At 37.7% G+C, this 18,282-nt stretch overlaps 1 protein-coding gene across 6 annotated transcripts in view; it reads right to left on the reverse strand.

Annotated features, from left to right (window-relative positions):
* Positions 1-938: 938 nt before the first annotated feature.
* COBLL1 (cordon-bleu WH2 repeat protein like 1) overlaps positions 939-18,282 on the reverse strand; it is an 86,421-nt gene continuing 69,077 nt past the window's right edge. For 5 of the 6 annotated variants that reach the window (XM_037396687.1, XM_037396688.1, XM_037396686.1 and 2 more), the window contains 6 exons: positions 17,932-18,000; positions 12,177-12,438; positions 9,569-9,654; positions 6,606-8,224; positions 5,414-5,596; positions 939-2,420 (listed from right to left, as the gene is read on the reverse strand). In XM_037396687.1, the coding sequence (XP_037252584.1) occupies positions 2,334-2,420; positions 5,414-5,596; positions 6,606-8,224; positions 9,569-9,654; positions 12,177-12,438; positions 17,932-18,000 (2,306 nt within the window). In that variant the 3' untranslated portion in view covers positions 939-2,333. The remainder of the gene's footprint in view (positions 2,421-5,413; positions 5,597-6,605; positions 8,225-9,568; positions 9,655-12,176; positions 12,439-17,931; positions 18,001-18,282) is intronic. The other variant, XM_037396685.1, reaches the window with a different exon arrangement.

Consider the following 18,282-nt stretch of genomic DNA (forward strand, 5'->3'; position numbering starts at 1 on the left):
TCTAGATATATAATAGCAATATTTAAAAATGTTTTACATATGTATGTTGGAAGAAGGAGGAAAGAGAAAGTTTTGCTAAACAATATTGCCAGTTAGTAATAGAAAATCTCATTGAAGAATTTCACAGTACTATAGTGCGTCTAGACATTTCAGTTAATTATCAAGCAATTTCAGTTACACAGACAAGAAACTAAAATTCAAGCAAAGTGGTTTTAGTTTTAATCTCTGTTACATAAGACAATACTTGCCTTCAGAAGTTCACATAAAAGGGCAATGTACTTTCAACATATGGGAATAAGGAACATACAGCAGTATAGTTTTGTAGTCAAAACCAAAGAAAACAACAAAACACAGTTAGTTGAACTTTACCCCAAGCCAGAATAATTGGACTCCACTGATTTGGTTGAAAAAGTGTCATATAGACTTGTTTTACCACAGATGAAGATTAAATTAGTCTTTTAAAATAACTTCAGCCACACTGGCAAGAATACCAAGGTTTGAGAAAAAACATGTAACCCCCTCCCCACCCAAAGCACAAACATGGAGGTTCCTTTCCCAGTGCAACCTCTCTGTGGCAGTTACAGACCAGCATGTCGTACAGCAATGCCTGAAACACGGGCTTCAACTACCGTGATGAACACAGACACTAGAATCCTGGGAGCCAGGTACAATTTTCAAGTCTGTCCCTCAAGACACAGTGAATCTAGAATGTAAGCCCCAGTTAGAAACCAGAAAAAAGCTTACCTCTTCTGCCTCACTATTTTCAAGTGAAGGACGAAGCGTTCTTTTGCAACTGCACCCTGAAGCAGATCTTCTGAACTACCACGTGGATTCCCCCAGCCCTTGGCTGCAGGCAAGAACAAGGAGGAGAAGGAAGCGCTAACAGGCGCTGACAGGGGACTAAGGTGCAGGAGAGAACAGCAGTGAACAAACGTTCATCAGCTCTTCATGAATTTTTATTTACTAAAACATTCCTTGAAGGGTTTCAGCATTAAGTTAACACTGTTATTTGTAAGCAATAATTGCCTCTATACTAGAAAAGTAAAGAGACCTCTTTGCGATTATTGCACAAAAACCTGGCAGCAAACCATTAATAACCCTTTGAAATACACATACAGATCAGTTTCTGAAACTGTTACAGAATGTCTCCAAAGTACAAAATAAATATATTGTTAAAGAATAAAAACTAAACACAATTATGTTTATTTAAATCAAGTCCAGCAAGAAAATATAGCAAATACCCCAGCACTTGCTGCATGCATCCACAGCGTAGCTATTTCATGAGTGTGGTCGTATTTCCACCCGCTCCCCAAAATATATAACTTTGACAAGAAATGAAAAATAGATAAAACATAACATGAAGCATTTTCTTTTAATATATATTGCCATTTTGGTATTTAATGCTTAATCTATAAATAGACACTCTCAGACACAAGAATGCTTTATAAGTGTGTTATTGTGCTGTTTTAAGATTAAAATATTTTACATTAATAAGTCCAAAGCAGTTCATTCTTTAGTCACACTTCCAGTGAAAAAAATGTTCTTGTATTCCATTACATATCAAAATTGGAATTTTCATTTTATCAGTAAGTGACTATATGCTGATGACTACTTTAAAATATACCTAGTTCACAAAAAGTATTGCTTATCTGAGCACTAGGTAAATACTATATACAGGTGCTCAAAGAGTAGATGAGAAACGTCATGTAGTGCTACTGTTAAGAAAAGTAGTACAAAAATTTCCAATAATTTATGTCCTGATTTTTTTTTCTGTGTGTGCTACCAGGAAAAAATTGAAGGATATTAGAAAAATCAAGATCCTTATCCCAACTATTCTCAGCTGAAGGAACAAAACAATCTATAATTAAGTTTTTCCATTAATTACAAATTTAATTTAACTAAGGATTATGGAGGCAGCATGTGACAGATTTAAATGCATATAATCTGTTAAATTGAACAATTGAAAATTAATGATCTAAAATTCTTAGATTGCTTTAAATCTGTAATTTTCAGCATAGTGCTACATATTGTTCAGTCTCGAAGGCTAAAATCAAGAAATTTTGATTCTCATTCTAACATAAGGAAAGCTCATCTGCACCTTCTCTTAAACCTTTTTAGCAGCATAGTCAGCTTTATAAAGAGAAAAAGGCAAAATATTACATAATTTACACATTCTAATAACCTTTCCAAGGCATCAAAGGACCCAGCTTTAAATTCCTATAACTGACAAAAATATATTAACATATACTTGCATTTACACTTTCAAAAATGTGTAGTTAGTATTAAGTTGGCCTATGAAGCAGTAGTAAAGTGCAAAATATTTGGTACAGCATCTAGTGATTAGCTTTTGCTTCTGTGGAGCACAAATGCGGAAGCCTGGCTCTTCCATTGACAGATATGGTGTTTGATGGAGGACCAACCTGGAGGCAGGGGAGGAAAACAAGATAAAAGAAATATTAACCTAACTTTTCAGATTCTTTTCTTTGTAGTATGTAACACAGTATTACTTCAAGGAAAGAAAAATAACGTTCCTTCAGTTAGCACTTTTCTCATTGCAATGAAAGATCTCCTATATGATTTCTGAACAAAGCACAGATGGTATGGAAGTGGTAATATAAGAAATTACTTAAAAACATACTTTGTTGTATCTAAAAGTTCTGTGTGTAATTATTGAAAACACGCATAACTTTAGTCCTTCTCCAGACCTGGCTGCAAAGAAATACTTGAAAAAACATCACTTAACCAAACACTTTTTATAAAATATTACACAGGGCTGCTTTCTTATAAAATCTTCTAACACTCCTTTATACCATGGTAATGTTTGTTTTATCAGAAGCAAACCGTAACTTTTAGAATAGATAGCAAAGACCTGATTTTCAAGGGAGCTGCATAACGAACAGCTCCAGCTGGAGGTCATGGGAGTTGTGGATGCTCAACAGCTATGCAAACCACATACCACAGCACACAGTTTACTAAACACAATGAAAACATTCTGAAAAGAAAAATGGTTAAAAAGAAACCTCACTTGACCCATTTTAGGTTAGTAATTACTGAGGGCCCTATTGAACAGAAAAGACCAGCAACACAAAAGGCCACAGATCTCAGCACTGCATATTCACAACATATTAAGTAAAATAGGGGAAAAATAAAGAATCTGGCTAGCGGTGCCAACATTTTATTTTTCTAACGATTCTTTCACAGAGCTGAAAGAAGGGAGATTGTGTTAAGAGGTAAAAAGAGAAGCAAGTACCTGACAGACCTCTTTCGCAACTCAAATGGATCACATCATTACTCCTTTTAATGAGTGCAGAACGATAGCGGAAGCTATGAGGAGAATGCATTTAAAAAGTCCTCTCAATACTGGAAATCACTTCTGGGTGCTAATAAGTTACTGATACAAAACGCTTTGTTTCTGTGTCCTACTGCCAGTCCTCCATGTTAAACACAAAATAAGACCATGTTTTTATTAAATTTGCCATGGGCCAAAAAAGCTCTTTCTGTCGTCAGACATACCTGTACCACAGCACACATGCTTTGGGTAAGAGTGAAAAAGAACAGCATGTTCAGTTTTATGTTTGGCAAAATTTCAGTGGGTTCTTCATTGCATTTTGTGTGTGCCTGTTTCAGGGTTTTTCTGAAGCCTGTTTCGGGTTTCTGTGTTGCAGAAAGCTTTTCTTCACGGCTACAGAATTTTCATTATTGTAATTTCTCTTTAGGAAGTCTAGCCCTTGCCTCACCCCCTGTCTCAACATGTACTATACTGAGAAAGAATATCTCCTGCCCGCAGAAAAGAAAGGGAGAGGAAAAAGGACTTTAATCACCATCTCTCACTTCTTTCCAATGCCATTCTTGTACCTAGAGTGACAAAGAGTATATGGGTCAAATCTACCCCAAAACATTTCTATTTAAAAAGAATGAATAACCACATCATGAAGTTTTGCTTAATTTTCTTTCTAGTAAAAACAGACTTCTTGGATTTTGAAAAGCACATTATAAACTTTATGTTTTAAAACAGTTATAAGCTACCGGGCCAACAGCCATGCTTATGCATATTTTCCATAGAATCATAAAACAAAAGTTCACACACTACACAAAATCAATAAAGTTCAGTATTATTGAAAATGTAATTATGCATTGGAGGGGAAAAAACCCCACCCTCAATAAAAACATACACAAACAAAATCCTAACAATATTTCTGGTAGAACAGATAGATTTGACCTCTAGTGGACTGAACAATACAGCATTTTCTGTATCTTACCCTGTTTTTAAAGTGGCTGTGGTTAGTGACATGTAACACTATGGTGTATTATGTACCACTTTTATGGACTAGAGGTCAAAAAACTACTTGAGCATGCCTGTAACCTTTCTGGGAAACTGAATCTTCCTATTCAGTGTAGAAATGATGGGAGGTCTACAAGCCTCAGAGAGGCTGTTGCAGTGCTACACTGAAGCAAAACCTTACATATGAAATGGCTTGTTCTAACATCAACCATCATACTAAGAGATTTCAACCCTAGGGAAACAAAGAGTTCCATGAAACAAACAACAAACACACTCCTTGCATCCACCCACCACATATCATTTGTTTCTTTCAAGTTTCAAGTGGGAAGGGAGGAAAAACAAAACCTACTGAATTTCTTTAACCTTCTGCAATGAGAAACTATTCCTCAATACATAATGCAAAATATTAATGCTGGGTCAAGACAGCTTTGTGTGAGACACTCAATAAATTCCCTGGTTACAAATTTAAAACAATGCAGATTTTTAAAGTGTGCAATGTTTTGCCCAATGAGAGAAGTATAGGTGAATTTTAGGAGAGAAAGGAAAATTTAAGCCACAGTTTCAACTTGAGGGGGTGGGGGAAGATGGTACTATCAGGACTGTTGACAAAACACCAAGAAATACTTCACTAATGACACCAAAAAGCAGCAGGAGGCTTGAAGTACATTGAAGAATTAAGGATCTGATAGAGTTGAATGAATAGAAAAATACAACCTTCAAAACTCAGGTATGTCATCTGCCGGCAAAAGATTGCAGCTATATCAGGTCTAGGGTGAAGCTGCTTAGCATGTGTCTAAAACCATACTACTCCAAACTATAGAATCACAAACAAATAATTATGCTCCCGATTTTACGGAAGAGATACTGAATTGATAACAGATTTCTAATTAATTTCAGGAATATTTCCCATTGGATTTGTACTGTTTGGAAACATGGACGTATGAAACTATGCGTGTGCAAGTTCAGTCTGCAAAACTGAACGCTCTTCCCTACCTCCTTTCCCATTGTTAAAGAGACCTCCTGGCAGCACTCTGTGCTGAAGCTAACTGCTTTTAGTGTCAGGCATTAATATGGCAATTTTGAAGGAAGTACCATGAGTTCATTGTTAGGGATGCAACCAAGAAAACTCACCCTTTTCAATTTGGCAGCAGCTTCTCCAGAGCGGATTGCAGCTAGCAAGCTCTGGTGGATCTGTTCTGGGTCAGCGCGCTGGAATGGCGTCGTGGTTTGTCTCTTAGTGACAGGGAGTGGGTGGTCAGTGGAAACACCTGACTGTGCCTGACTCTTCTGCTCACTGTTCACACTGCTGCCTTTCTATAAAGGAAGTGGCAGGAAAAGCAAAACAAAACCCTTTAATCTGGATTAGTCATACATGGAAAATGAAGTCAACCTGGCACAAGGCTGCATGTCAGTGCCACCTTTCTGGTGTTTGCTTCGTTCAAGATTTCAGAGATCAGCCACATCTCCACTATAGCACATAGTTTCTCCTTCAGAAAATTATGCCAGGAAAATTTTATACCCCCGTTCAAGTGTGTGTGTGCCATGATCACTTGAAGCCAAACTGATCACACTACTCAGAATTAAACTTAAGAAACCAACACAGAACCATAAAGAACAAACCATAAGCACTCTAGACATAAAAATAGGTACACAGCCTATAAATGATTCTATTTGGTTTAGTGTTCTTTCAAGTGGGGGATGCTAATTATGACAAGAAATAATTATTTCCAATAACCTGAATGAGGTTTTCACTTTTGCATTCCATGTATTCTTGTATTTCATTATGATGCTGTGCTACTGCTAGACACCACAAGGTGCTCACACTGTGAATACAGCACTTTCTGACCAGGAAGCAGTTCAGACAGTAGTCTCTAGACTGGTTGCACTAGATCATAAAATCATTTAAGCTGGAAAACATGGAGTTCAACTGTAAGCCTAGCAGTGCCAAGCCCACCACTAAACCATGTCCCCAAGTCTCACAACTACATGTCTGTTAAATACCTCCAGGGATGGTGACGCCACCACTGCCCTGGGCAGCCTGTTCCAATGCTTGGCAACCCTTTTGGTGAAAAATTTTTTCCTAATATCCAATCTAAACCTCCCCTGGTACGACTTGAGGCTGTTTTCTCTTTTCCTATTGCTTGTTATCTGGGAGAAGAGACCTTCCTCCACCTGCCTACAACCTCCTTTCAGGCAGTTGCAGAGTGATAAGGTCCCCCCTGAGCCTTCTCCTCTCCAGGCTAAACCACCCCAGTTCCCTCAGCTGCTCCTCACAGGACTGACAGTGGATCAACAACCAACCACTATTGGAAATAAAGTTTACCTTTTCCATTAGACTATTTTGTGACCCGCCTGTTATGGTCTGTAAGGAAGGGGTTTTCACTTGAGGCACAGAGGTAGCTGAAGAGCATTCAGCTGCCAAAGCAGCAGGGGAGAGTTCAACAGGACATTCCTCTCTCGGTGCAGGGCTAGCGATTGTACGTGTCTTATTGAATGATTGTGACCTTTTGACTGCGGATGAGACAGCAAGAGCAAAAGGGGATGGTCGCGAACTGGAGTACGGCTTTGGAACTGCAAAAGTTCTTAGAGTTCTAAGGTTCAGTGGTGCTGGTGGACAGGAGGGAAAACTTGAAGGTTTATTGCTTTTAACAGGAGAAGTGGAGGGTTCTGTTTCTTTTCTATCAACTTTTTCTTCATGTTCTGGAGGAAAGGAAGTATTTGTTTTACGTAAAGACAAAGAAATTGGATCAGGTGGTGAGATTTTTTTTCCCATCTCTGTATTCTTAACTTCATTTTGAATGGAATTAGGAGCACAAACACTACTTCTGGCAATTGCAGATGTCACATAATGACTTGAAGCTCTTCGTTGCATTTGCAGATAAAAAGAACTAGGCTTCATTGTAGGACTTAATGCATTTGCCTTGTCCTGAGTCTCAGAGGAAGCATTTGTATTATCCAAGCTTAGTATCAATGGGACACGCTGTTTGGAAGACTCTGTTTCCACCCGATTGCTCTCAGTAGTAATCTCAGCTCCAGATATCACATGTTCAGAAACCCTGTTGACTCTGTCTAGCAGATCATTTGCTGCTGCAGGTTCATTTTGGGAACCAGCCTGTAAATGACCCACACTTTTTGGAAGCTGAGGAATTTCAGCTTGAACTAGGAATTCTTTGGGGTCTTCATGCTTCAGAGGGTTTTCCAAAGTAGATACCTCTTGTTCCTTATGATCTGATAGAATTTCTGATTCCCAGCTCTTCATTATTTCTAAGGATTTTGGAGGCACTATTTTATAAGTAGTCATTCCAATTTTTGGTATGTAATCCCTTGTAATTTCATTTGCAGGCTTGGGTTTAGGTTTGGTGTCCTGTCTGTAAAGAGGGTGACCTTTTACAGGAGAGCCATCTGCAATTTTTACAGTTGTTTCTGGTGAAGCAAAATTACTTTCATGTATACAAATGTGACTCTGATCTTTTATGGAAATTACTTTTTCATGGGTAACTTCTTGTCTCTCAAGATTTTGCTCCATTGAATCATCTTCATCCTCTTGTATTCCATGTGTCACTTGAAGAAGGGGGTTGTTTGTATCTGTGTTGTGCTGAGGGACCAGTCCTCTGAATGTGGATGATTCACAGTCCTGAGGAACAACAATTTGTTTCTGTGTAGTCCTTCCTAAACTGCTATCCGATGTACCTGTCTGGATTGCAACATCCTGAGTTTTTACAGCGTTCAGGGTGGTTTGATCTGTTTTCTGATCTTGTTTTTCTGGATTCAGCTGAGGATAATTCCTATGACTTGCAGAGATGTCATTTTTACATGCCTGGCAGTTTGATAGTCTGTCAACTTCAAGCTTGTTATTTTCTCTAAAATCGATTGCTTTAATTTTGGCTGTCTGAAGTTCTTTTCTTTCTTCCGTCGTTGTAAGGAGTTTTGTATCACTGTGATCTTTAAGTTAAAGAGAGATTCCAAAATTAATACAAATGCCAGAAAGATTCAGTCTTCCCCCTTACATCACAAAGCCCCACATCCGATGTATTTAACTACAAGGACTGCCTCCTCGCTAATATTAAGATTTTCCTTAACACTTGCTTTTAAAGGGTATTTAAGATATACGTATCTTTGACTAGTATTGCCAAATAATAGTATTCTAACTCAGGTATTCTTCCTTAATTAACAGGCTACTGGTGTCATGCATCAACTTAATAAGAAAACCTATTCTAGAAACATTTTAAAAGTGCTAATGAATTTCAATTGATTATATGGGCATCAGTGACTTCAAGAGCTCAAGGACTATTCAATATTAAATTAGATGCAATTCTTAGTTATTTCCATACTTTTGTGGTTTCTGTTCCTTAGTTTTAACATTATAAATATTATGTGTCAACTACACCTTATGTATTTGTACATGGGAACAACTGGAAAACATAGGGACAACAGCAATCTTCCAACTTTATTTTTCCAACTGTTTAGCAGGTCAGATAATTCAATTTTCTACCCTCAGACTAAACACATAGTCCTCTCCAAAACACAGCAATATTTGCGTCAAACTGTTTTAAATACAAAACAATCATTTGGTGTGGTATTAAAAAAAAAAAAGAAAGAAGTCTTCATTTCAAGTAGGTTATAAAATGGCAGTTAAAACTTATATCACATATAAACAGGACTCATGCAGTATGTTGTTATGATTTATAAAGAGAGGTGTGCTGAATATAAAAGACTATGGAAGGCCTAATATATAAATCTGAAAATCAGTGTCACAAAAGGCTAAAATAAATCAGTCAGGTCACTAAATCCGCAGAAAAATTTATGATCCATCAGATGCACAGGATGGCGTCACTTCTTTACAAATCAGCATGTCACTTTGTTTTATTCGTGTTTAAAAATATTTTCATGCAGAAAACTTATGCTAATTTAGTAAGCAAAGAACAACTGATGACCCCTCCTTCCCTGCTGGGGTGCAATGCCCATGTCACACCCCGTGCCAGGACTCTGTCCAGCCTTCCCTCTCCTCCACACCACTCCAACCATACTGCCCTACAACAGCACAATGCAGCTTTCACTACCACTATAATAAAAAAATATTAAAAATGAAACCCCCAAAATCCAAAACTGCAGTCAATTCTTGTCACCTCATCTCAAAGAGGATACACCAGAGCTATAGAAAGTACAAAGCAAATAATCTCATACTAGCAATTCAAGAGTTGATTGTATTGTCATTTTTTTCAAAGGGATAGAAAAGTTCCCTTCAACCTTGCTTTGAAGTATTAAAAATGAGTGGGAACTACTCACCATCAGTTTTATTTTGATCCAAAATTCTAAGCTTCCTGTCTTTTTCAAATGCAGCTTGCTCACTGCTTATCTCAGTCTGTAGTCCTCTGCAAAGCACAACAGTACATTAAATATGCTGGTATCATTCCTTTCAGTAAACACTAGGAACTATACAAGAGAACTGGCAATATTCTCCAAACACAGATGGACAAAACAGAATCACTCAGCCAAACATTGGAGTACTCAACAGAAGAGATATATTATTATTTTTTTTTAACAAGAGGAAATGCTGCTATGGTATTTTACCAAAATGACATGCAGCTTCGCTCTCTTCTGTGTAAGCAGACGATCAGTTTTCCTTTCTCTTCTCCCCCTCCAAACTCGTTACTGGAAAGGGGCTTGTTCAAACTGCACGACTCAAGTTTCAATGAAGCCGCAATGGTTTATCATTCACATAACTGTTCTTAGTGTGAAGTGTTTTTGACACACCCAGCATTCAGAAACATGCCCTTGCGTTTGTCCCTGCCACAATACAGAGGAAGCTGCACAAGATGCTGACTGCGTATGAACTGTGCAGTACTATATTTTCAAAATAGTGATGAAAAACTTTGTCTCTTTCAAGAAATACCTTTAGAACAACAAAGAAGCACACATCAAACATGTTACTTGCATACCAAACATTTTGCAAGTGCATACGATTTCTGTCTTCAGATCACGGGGGACAAGAGAACTGCACAAGTGCTGAATAAAACCCTCATCTTTTTGGTGGAAAATATTGTCCTTGGCTTAACAAGGTAAATGAAAAAGGCTTAAAGGCTTAAAATAATTAAAATTTCTCTTCAAAAACATTATTAGAACTTCAAACTTGTATCTCTGTTTAAGATAGTTTTATTTTCTGTAGTTACAAATGCTGCGATTATGAAGATTCCAATTCGTCACATCAAGTGTATTGGTTGTCAGGAAGTAGTGCCTTGAGCTGAAATACCTGCTTTGAATCATTTAAAATGTTAAATTCCTCAATAACCATCCAACCTCATGTTGCTTGTACAATCCAAAATGCACTGTAAGTGTCCAATAAACCACTAAATAGGAGCATATACTCTTAAAATTATTGTTGGAAGAAAGTTAAAGCTCAGTCCTGTACTCTGTACTCTTGCCTATCTCCATTCCCTTGAACACAGCTGAAGGACTGAACTACATGTATTCACAGACTGAACTGTTAAAACAAACGAACAAACAAACAAACACACACCACCACAGAACACCAGAGTATCATTATAGAAATCAGTGGGTTTGACTGGAATATTACACATATCCCTGGTCTGATTAAAAAGCATTTCTGCAAAGTAACTAGATCTTATATAAATGGTCTGAATTATCAAGAGGTTTCCAGAAATATAACGTCAAAGAAACCCCCTAGCCATCATTCTGGAATCCCTGTGATATTTCAGAAAATAAATGATTGCCAAACTCTGAGGTTAGAGAGCAGCACATATTCGGTGATACTCACCAGGATCACAGACCATGACAGGCTATTACAAGTTAGTGGAGGGGGGTGGGAAACATCCCCTGGACAACTGGCCAAACTGGCCCAATAACACCGGTCTGATAATTTGCAAGTTCAACACAACTTAAAAAAAAAAATAACACTTGGCTGATCCTTCTCCTTGCAGATCCCCATTAGAGCAGAGACACCAAAGCAACTGGCACAATACTTGTCAGGACGGAGTACCAAAGATTTTTGCAAAGCCCCATTTGGCCTTGGACTGACAAAAAAGACCCTTGAAATACAAGTCAAAGCTCTACGTACTACCATGAAAGTTCTTGGTTACTAAGGCTGTCACACATTTCGGCTTCAGTACAATAATTCTTTTAGTTTGATTTGGGAATAGTAGCCAGTTTAGTTGCCCCAGGGAACAGAGAAATAGTGAATTACATTAACACAATGGGACTTCTCTGGACAATCAACATTTATTTCAAGCAGGCACTAACTCACTTTGGAAACCTGCTGAGTCAGGTAGTTTAACAAACATGCTGAAGGGCAAAGGTATAGTATCACCAGAAGGGAAGAAAGACTGAATAAGGAAATTAACATGTTTATTTTTTTTAAAGGCAGAATTAACTTGTTTTCCTAAGAGCAGATCAGGAGCCAGGTCAATACAAGGAAAAGACAAAAAAAAAAATTAAAACCAAAACAAATATCCAAGCAATAGATAACTGTGCCCAGAAGAACAGAAATGGCCAAGCTACCTGCTTTTCCCCAACCATAAGAATGAATTTGTAAGTTTTCATTTAACTAATCAATCCAAATTTTTTCACAGCATGCTGCTCTAGTAAATATGCTGGGTATTTTAGAGCCAGGTTCAGCTCTTCTGGGGCCCAGCTGTTTGAGTAGTAAGGAAAAGGAGGCTTACACAGAATAGCCTGCAGAACATTTTGTCATTTTTGTTGAAAAGCTTCATGAATTACTGTGCACAGATGAGTGCTACAATGAAAGCTAAGCATATTAAGCTCATTCCTCTCTCACAATTCTCTGTTCTGCACTCCACAATGAAACAGCACTCTACGTTTTATTTGCCTCCCTCATTCCCTCCCCAGTGCTCCTTTCTTTGTCACAGAACGTACTTACTTGCCATCTGTGCTCATATTTTCTTGTTTTTCTTCCTGGAAGCTTTGCGAGTTGTCTACAGAAACACTGCCAGGAGCTGGAGCTGATGAAGCAGGATCATTTTTTTCAGTTTCCAGTGGTACCTCGGCAGAGCTGAAGGCTGCAGTAACCTCTCCTATCCCAAGAGAGGTATTTGTACTTTCACTGTACTCTCTCTGTTGCACATTCGTCTCTTCCCTTTCATCAATTTCTTCCAGGTTGTATTCCAAGCTCCTTACACCTACATTCACAGAAAGAAAAAAACAAACAAACCAAAAAAACCCAAACAACGAACCCACAGCTCTCAATGCAGGGTGCAGATGCAAAGGGACTGGTGAAATCAGCCTAGAGTAGTTTGAAGAAGGAAAACTGAGACATTTTCATACTTCAGGTCATAAAAAGACAGAGTCATTCAGAATTTATACGTCACAGTATTTTCTGGTGCTTTCCAATTCTTTCTTTTTACATGAGAACATGCTCATTGCCATGCTCCTGTCCATCTGTTTCTGCATCTGTAACTGCTGTATAACATTTTTCCTGTTTAACAGTACTGGAATAGGATAGATCAAAATACATTTAACAAATGTCATAATCCCAAATTTCATGGAGGCAGACAGTTTATTTTACCCAGATTTCTTAATACTTCCACATTAAGTTTTCAATAAGGTTTAAAATAAATGGTTCTTTTATATCAGAGTAGGCATGCTAGAGGACTAAAGAGTGAAGCAAATCTCAGTTTTGCCCATGGTTTGAACAAGTTTGATCATCACTGTCAAAAATTTCATGTAATGATCCTAATGTCTTAAAACAGAAGTGTCTTGTGCAGTGCCCTGTGTTACAGTAGAAATAAACAAAAACAAAGTGTATAGAAAAGTGTTAATCCACATAAATACTGAAGTTTGCAGCTAGAGCACAGTTAAACTAAAAGGTTTAGTAACTGCATTAGGGCACACATAAAAGTGTACTTGAAGTTAAACTAATAAATCCACCTATTTTGATTTCCAGAAGGATTAACAATCTCTAGCTTTACTTCCCCTGCCAGAACTCTTCCTACAAAGAGTTGATGATTGACGTTTTTCAAATAGTAGGATACAGACCATACAATTAACTTCTTGGCTTTGCAACTTGCATTCTATAATACAAAGACAGTAATTCCATCTATATAGTGCAATATGGTGCCATGGAAGGCTACTGGAAACAACCAGGCCATACAAGCAACGCACTCTGCCTGACCTGACCAGGGAAATTCCTGCCAGCTTTGCACACACCAGTCCCTGTTTGGTACACGCCTTGCACTTGGGCTTCCAGCTTTCAGACTTTTCTAAGTTGTAACAGTAAATTTCCAAGTGCAAACCAAGGCTGACACTGAAAACAAAACACTGACTTCAACCAAGCAATACCAGAAAGTAGCAGATTCCAGAGTATGAAAAATCTTAGATTGCCTTTTTTTTTCTACAGACTGGTATCCTACAATGCTTCCAGTACTTCTAGAGACGGACACTGTTATAGAAACACAACAGAGGACTGCAGATGTAGAAAAAAGTCTCAGTACAGAACAGAAACTGCTTTTCCCAACAGAATCATTAGTTAAGATTTCAGTAATACCAATTACTCATTCACAGTTACAGGGCAACTACAAAAGCCAAACATTTTACTATTTAATTCCATTTTTTCGTATTGCACTCTTGTAGTAATGCTTTGTGGTTACACATTAAGCAATGTGATCAATGTGTCATATCACTGAATGCAGAGGTGATTTAGACCCCCAGGGAAAGAGGAGCAAGACTGCAAAGTGGTGCAGGTGAGCTCCTTCCATGTGATTTAAGCACAGGTTTATACAAATACACCACACCAGTATTAAAGGGACTTGGGACTCCCTAAGAATTTACTGTTAGTAAGGGCCCTCTCTTCCCCCCCACCAAATCCTTTCTTCTCTATCTACAGAAAAGTCATGCCAGCAGCCTTGTACTTTGGGAGATTATTTTAGTGATAGCAATATGATTTTATGTGTGCAAAGATAAATACATATGTCATAAGGCACAAACAAAGCATAACAGAATGTGGGCAAACATCAAACCCGCTGAGACTATTCCACAGCCCATAACCAGCTCTCAAGAACACTGTCTCCTGATCCAATGAGAACTACTATGCCATAGGCCTGAGCCATCACCAGCCACAGGAACAAAGAGAGACTAAAGACCTTTGGTCTAAATACTCTGTAGAAACCTGAATTATACAACAAAGTACAGCCAGGGCTTCTGACAAGACAAATGGAAGCATTCTGGGGTTGCTATGGCTTTGTGCCCAGACCCTGCTGTCATCTCTGTCGCTCCTCCTCTGAAGAGGAGTTTAACAAAGGCCAGGTTGTACTTAAACCGATGGGATGGAAACTTAACATGTTGGTAGGAGACAGTCTTGCTACGTGTAAGTCTGTCCTTTGCTGTGCAAGAAACACTTCCAAGCTTCGGAGTAGACTAACCTGACCCACAAACACATAATACCAAACAAAACACACCCTCACAGTTTTTTCCAAAATGCTCTACTTCATTTGTCAGCATGATACCGGCCTTGCTTGGAGTTAATTTCATCTAGTTTTTCATCTGTTACTGGATCTCATTCCAGACCTGGGCCACCACTGCTGCAGCAGAATAAAGTCTGCATGCATTTGATACATAAGCAACACTTAACAGCCATCTTTCACTTACATCATGCAGTTAACTCCCCAGAGGAACAATTCAGGTTTTATGACTTGTTTCCAAACCCTCAGTTTAGTTTTTATATGCAACATATTGCTAGGAAGTACTGATGTCAATACTGGCTACATACAGTTGCCTTATTGCTTATATATGCTATATGTAAGTCTACATAAAATATAAATTGTGGTTTGTTTATGCATAAATTATTCTCTATGAACATTAGTCACAGAGTTTTAACTAGCCCTAAAAAGTATTGTTAAAAGCCTAGAGGATGACATTGTGAAGACGTACCTTGACATACCAACTACAAGGCTCCTTTGCCACGGCAAGAACACTCTTTGCCCAACAGAGAACAGGTTGACGCTGCTCTGCGAGCTGTTGTGCTTGTAAGCACCAGTCAGAAAGCCTGACTACATCATGCAAATCTGCCAGTCGTTTTGCTCTTGACACAACAGTCCTTAAAAAGGTTCTTAAGAGATACTGTAACCAAGACTATATCAAGGGATTTGTTTGACTGGAAATTATTTAAAAATCTGCAATTTTTTTTAAACAACATTTCACCCTCTTTCCTAGAAAAACGACTGAGCTTTAATTAAACTTTGGGAAGGGGGAAAAAATCATAATTGAGAAAATAAATTGTTGTTTATAATCCCAAATGTTCAAATTAATTCTCTGTCAATGTTTAATCTAGTAGATGCATGCCTTCAAACCACTTTTGTCAAGGTACAGGTTGTTTTAACACCATGGGAAAACTGTCATTTCACAGCAGAAATATTGCCTCTTTCAAATTATATAGCATAATTCCACTTAACGTATATATGTCTTTTAGCTATGCACTACTTAAGACACCAAACTGAATGTTTGCAATGGTTCATTATAGGGCAGAAGGCAACTTTTCTTGATTATTTGATAAAGTAGCAACAACACATAACAGAACTCCTTTGGGAATGCCAGTCACAGCTGAGCAAAAAATCACAACACTTCTCGATGCCTCACAATCAAAGCAGTAACAACCCAAATGGAGGAAAGCACTACTGAGTTTGTGAAGTTAAAATTATGTCCAACTTAGCAACTAAAGAGATTTTGAATTGGTTTATCCTTTTAAAACAATACCCAAATGTGTGTAATTTTCAGACTACAAATAGGACAAGTGTACTGCAACTGATTTTGCTGCAGGTGAATATTGGTTCTCACAGCACAATGGGCTTTGCTAAAAGGACCCTTTATTCTAGGCCTCAGGACAGTTTCAGAGATGCCACCAGAGAGCAGCAGTATCCCATGAGAAAGAAAAAAAAAAAAAGAAAAAAAAAGGCAGTGAAGCTGTGCTATGTGACTTGTCTCTGCATTTAAAAAAAAAACCAAATGTATTGTACTAGGTCTTCAGCAAAGGACACTGCATGAAGACATCAGCAGCAGAACTATGGAATGAAGACTGGCATTAACTGCAGAGGTAAATCCCAGGGCTCAGTACAGACTGTTCTAACCCCAGTGAAGAAGATGACATTTTTCTATTTCTTTCTATTACAGCTTAAATTAAAATATTTAATTACAAAATTCAAACGCCTCAAGCAGAGGTTGCTAAACCTATGGAAAAGCAAAGAAGCCATTTTTATGAAGTTCAGGGCTGTTTATCTATGCAGCAGTTGGACATTACAGTGATAGTAAACGCAGTTCTAGCATGGATGTACAATCTTAAGATAGAAACAAGCTCAAGAAAATAAAAAAAATCTTGATTTTAAATTGTAGCATGATCACTTTTGCTCATCAACTTAGACACCATCACATAAACACAGACTTCAACACAGAAAGTTAAATACTAACAAAAGTCACGACTATCCTCTTTCATCTGCTACAACAGCTAGGAAAAGGAAAGGTTACAGCATCATTATGTCTTCAGCCTTGGACTGCCCAGTATAAGTCAATACTTCCCATTTATTAAGTTATATGTTATTTCTATCAAAGTTATTTTTGGACCATTTATATAAACTACCCTAAATATAAACCAAGCCCAACTTTACAAATTATTTCCCCTTTGCCAGAGACATAGGACAGCAGGTGACTTTTTTAACTCTTGTTGTGGCACATTTGTGTTTTACCACTCCAAACAATTTGATTGGCATGCCAAATAAAACAGCTGGAAAACTACTTAAGAGCTCCTGTCAACTAGCAAGGAACTGAGTGTTTCGCCTCACATAATGCCAGTGGCATGCCACATCTATAGCGATTATATATTTCATTCTTAGTGAAGAGTGATTTTTCTTTCCTTCTCTTTTTCATCATTGAAGAGTGATTTTTCCAGACTGTATCGCCAATGATTATTTAAAAAGTTTTTACAAATTTTAGAATGCTCATAATGCCATATCTTGTATCCGAACCCTATAGTATGATGCTAAAAAATGACTGTACTTTACAGCACAAACTGCATAAATTAAAAAAAGTATTATGTTCAGCAGCTAAAGTCTTTCATTTTAAACAGCTATACTTTTATATAGCACATTTTTTCCATAGCACCCAACAAATAATTTAAGGTATGAACTACCATTTATGCACGCAGGTTATATTTATAACTTGTGTTTTCAAAGGCTGTTCAGATGCAAACCAAAAGACAGACACAGATTCGCTCCTATCCCTTATCCCTAGGTTATGCAGCTCAAGGTCAGCACGAGGCAGGGTTCTGAAAACAAGACTGGGCTTTAGGCTTTTGAAAGGCTTGTTAAGAGGTATATTAAAAAAAAAAAAATCACATCACAGTAGTTCTGGCTTGTTCTTGTCTACAACTTGTGGGGGAGGGGAGAAAACAGGGATGTTTCTTTTATGAAATGTAAAGCACAGAGACCAATCCAAAATGTAGACAGCAAAGGTAAAACATCTGTGGTTTAGAAAGCCGTATTTGTACTTCAAAGGAAAAGTTAGCTGATCTGAAACATTAAAATTAGTTCTATGCTTATGACACACATCCATAGTATAGTAATTTATTACTATGAATTATCATAGCTTGCTATGAAGTAGATTTTGTCAATGCATTTGGAAAAGAAACCAACCTGTTTCAGACTGCATTTTGGTGGCTCTTTCTTCCACTTTAGCAGGGGCTGATTCTGTTGACTCTGTCACTGCAAAGTCAAGTAACAGGCTTTTTTATTGCTTCTCAATTTCTGTACCAACAAAAGTTCTAGATAAAACGTTAGACTTGTGATCTTATAGAGTTCTTCCAAAAATGCACCTTCTCTTAAGCATCTGGTGCATATTGTCACGCTTCTCAGATTATTTAATCTCAACTCCTAGGTATTTTTGAACCAGATAATTGAATTTTTGATCAAACGGAATTACAAAAGAACGATACAAAACATCCTTTAAAATTCTTCTTCTCAGTCCATTTCCTATTAAATCCTCTC

Source organism: Falco rusticolus, chromosome 8 (genome assembly GCF_015220075.1).
Source record: "Falco rusticolus isolate bFalRus1 chromosome 8, bFalRus1.pri, whole genome shotgun sequence".
Taxonomy (NCBI): Eukaryota; Metazoa; Chordata; class Aves; order Falconiformes; family Falconidae; genus Falco; species Falco rusticolus.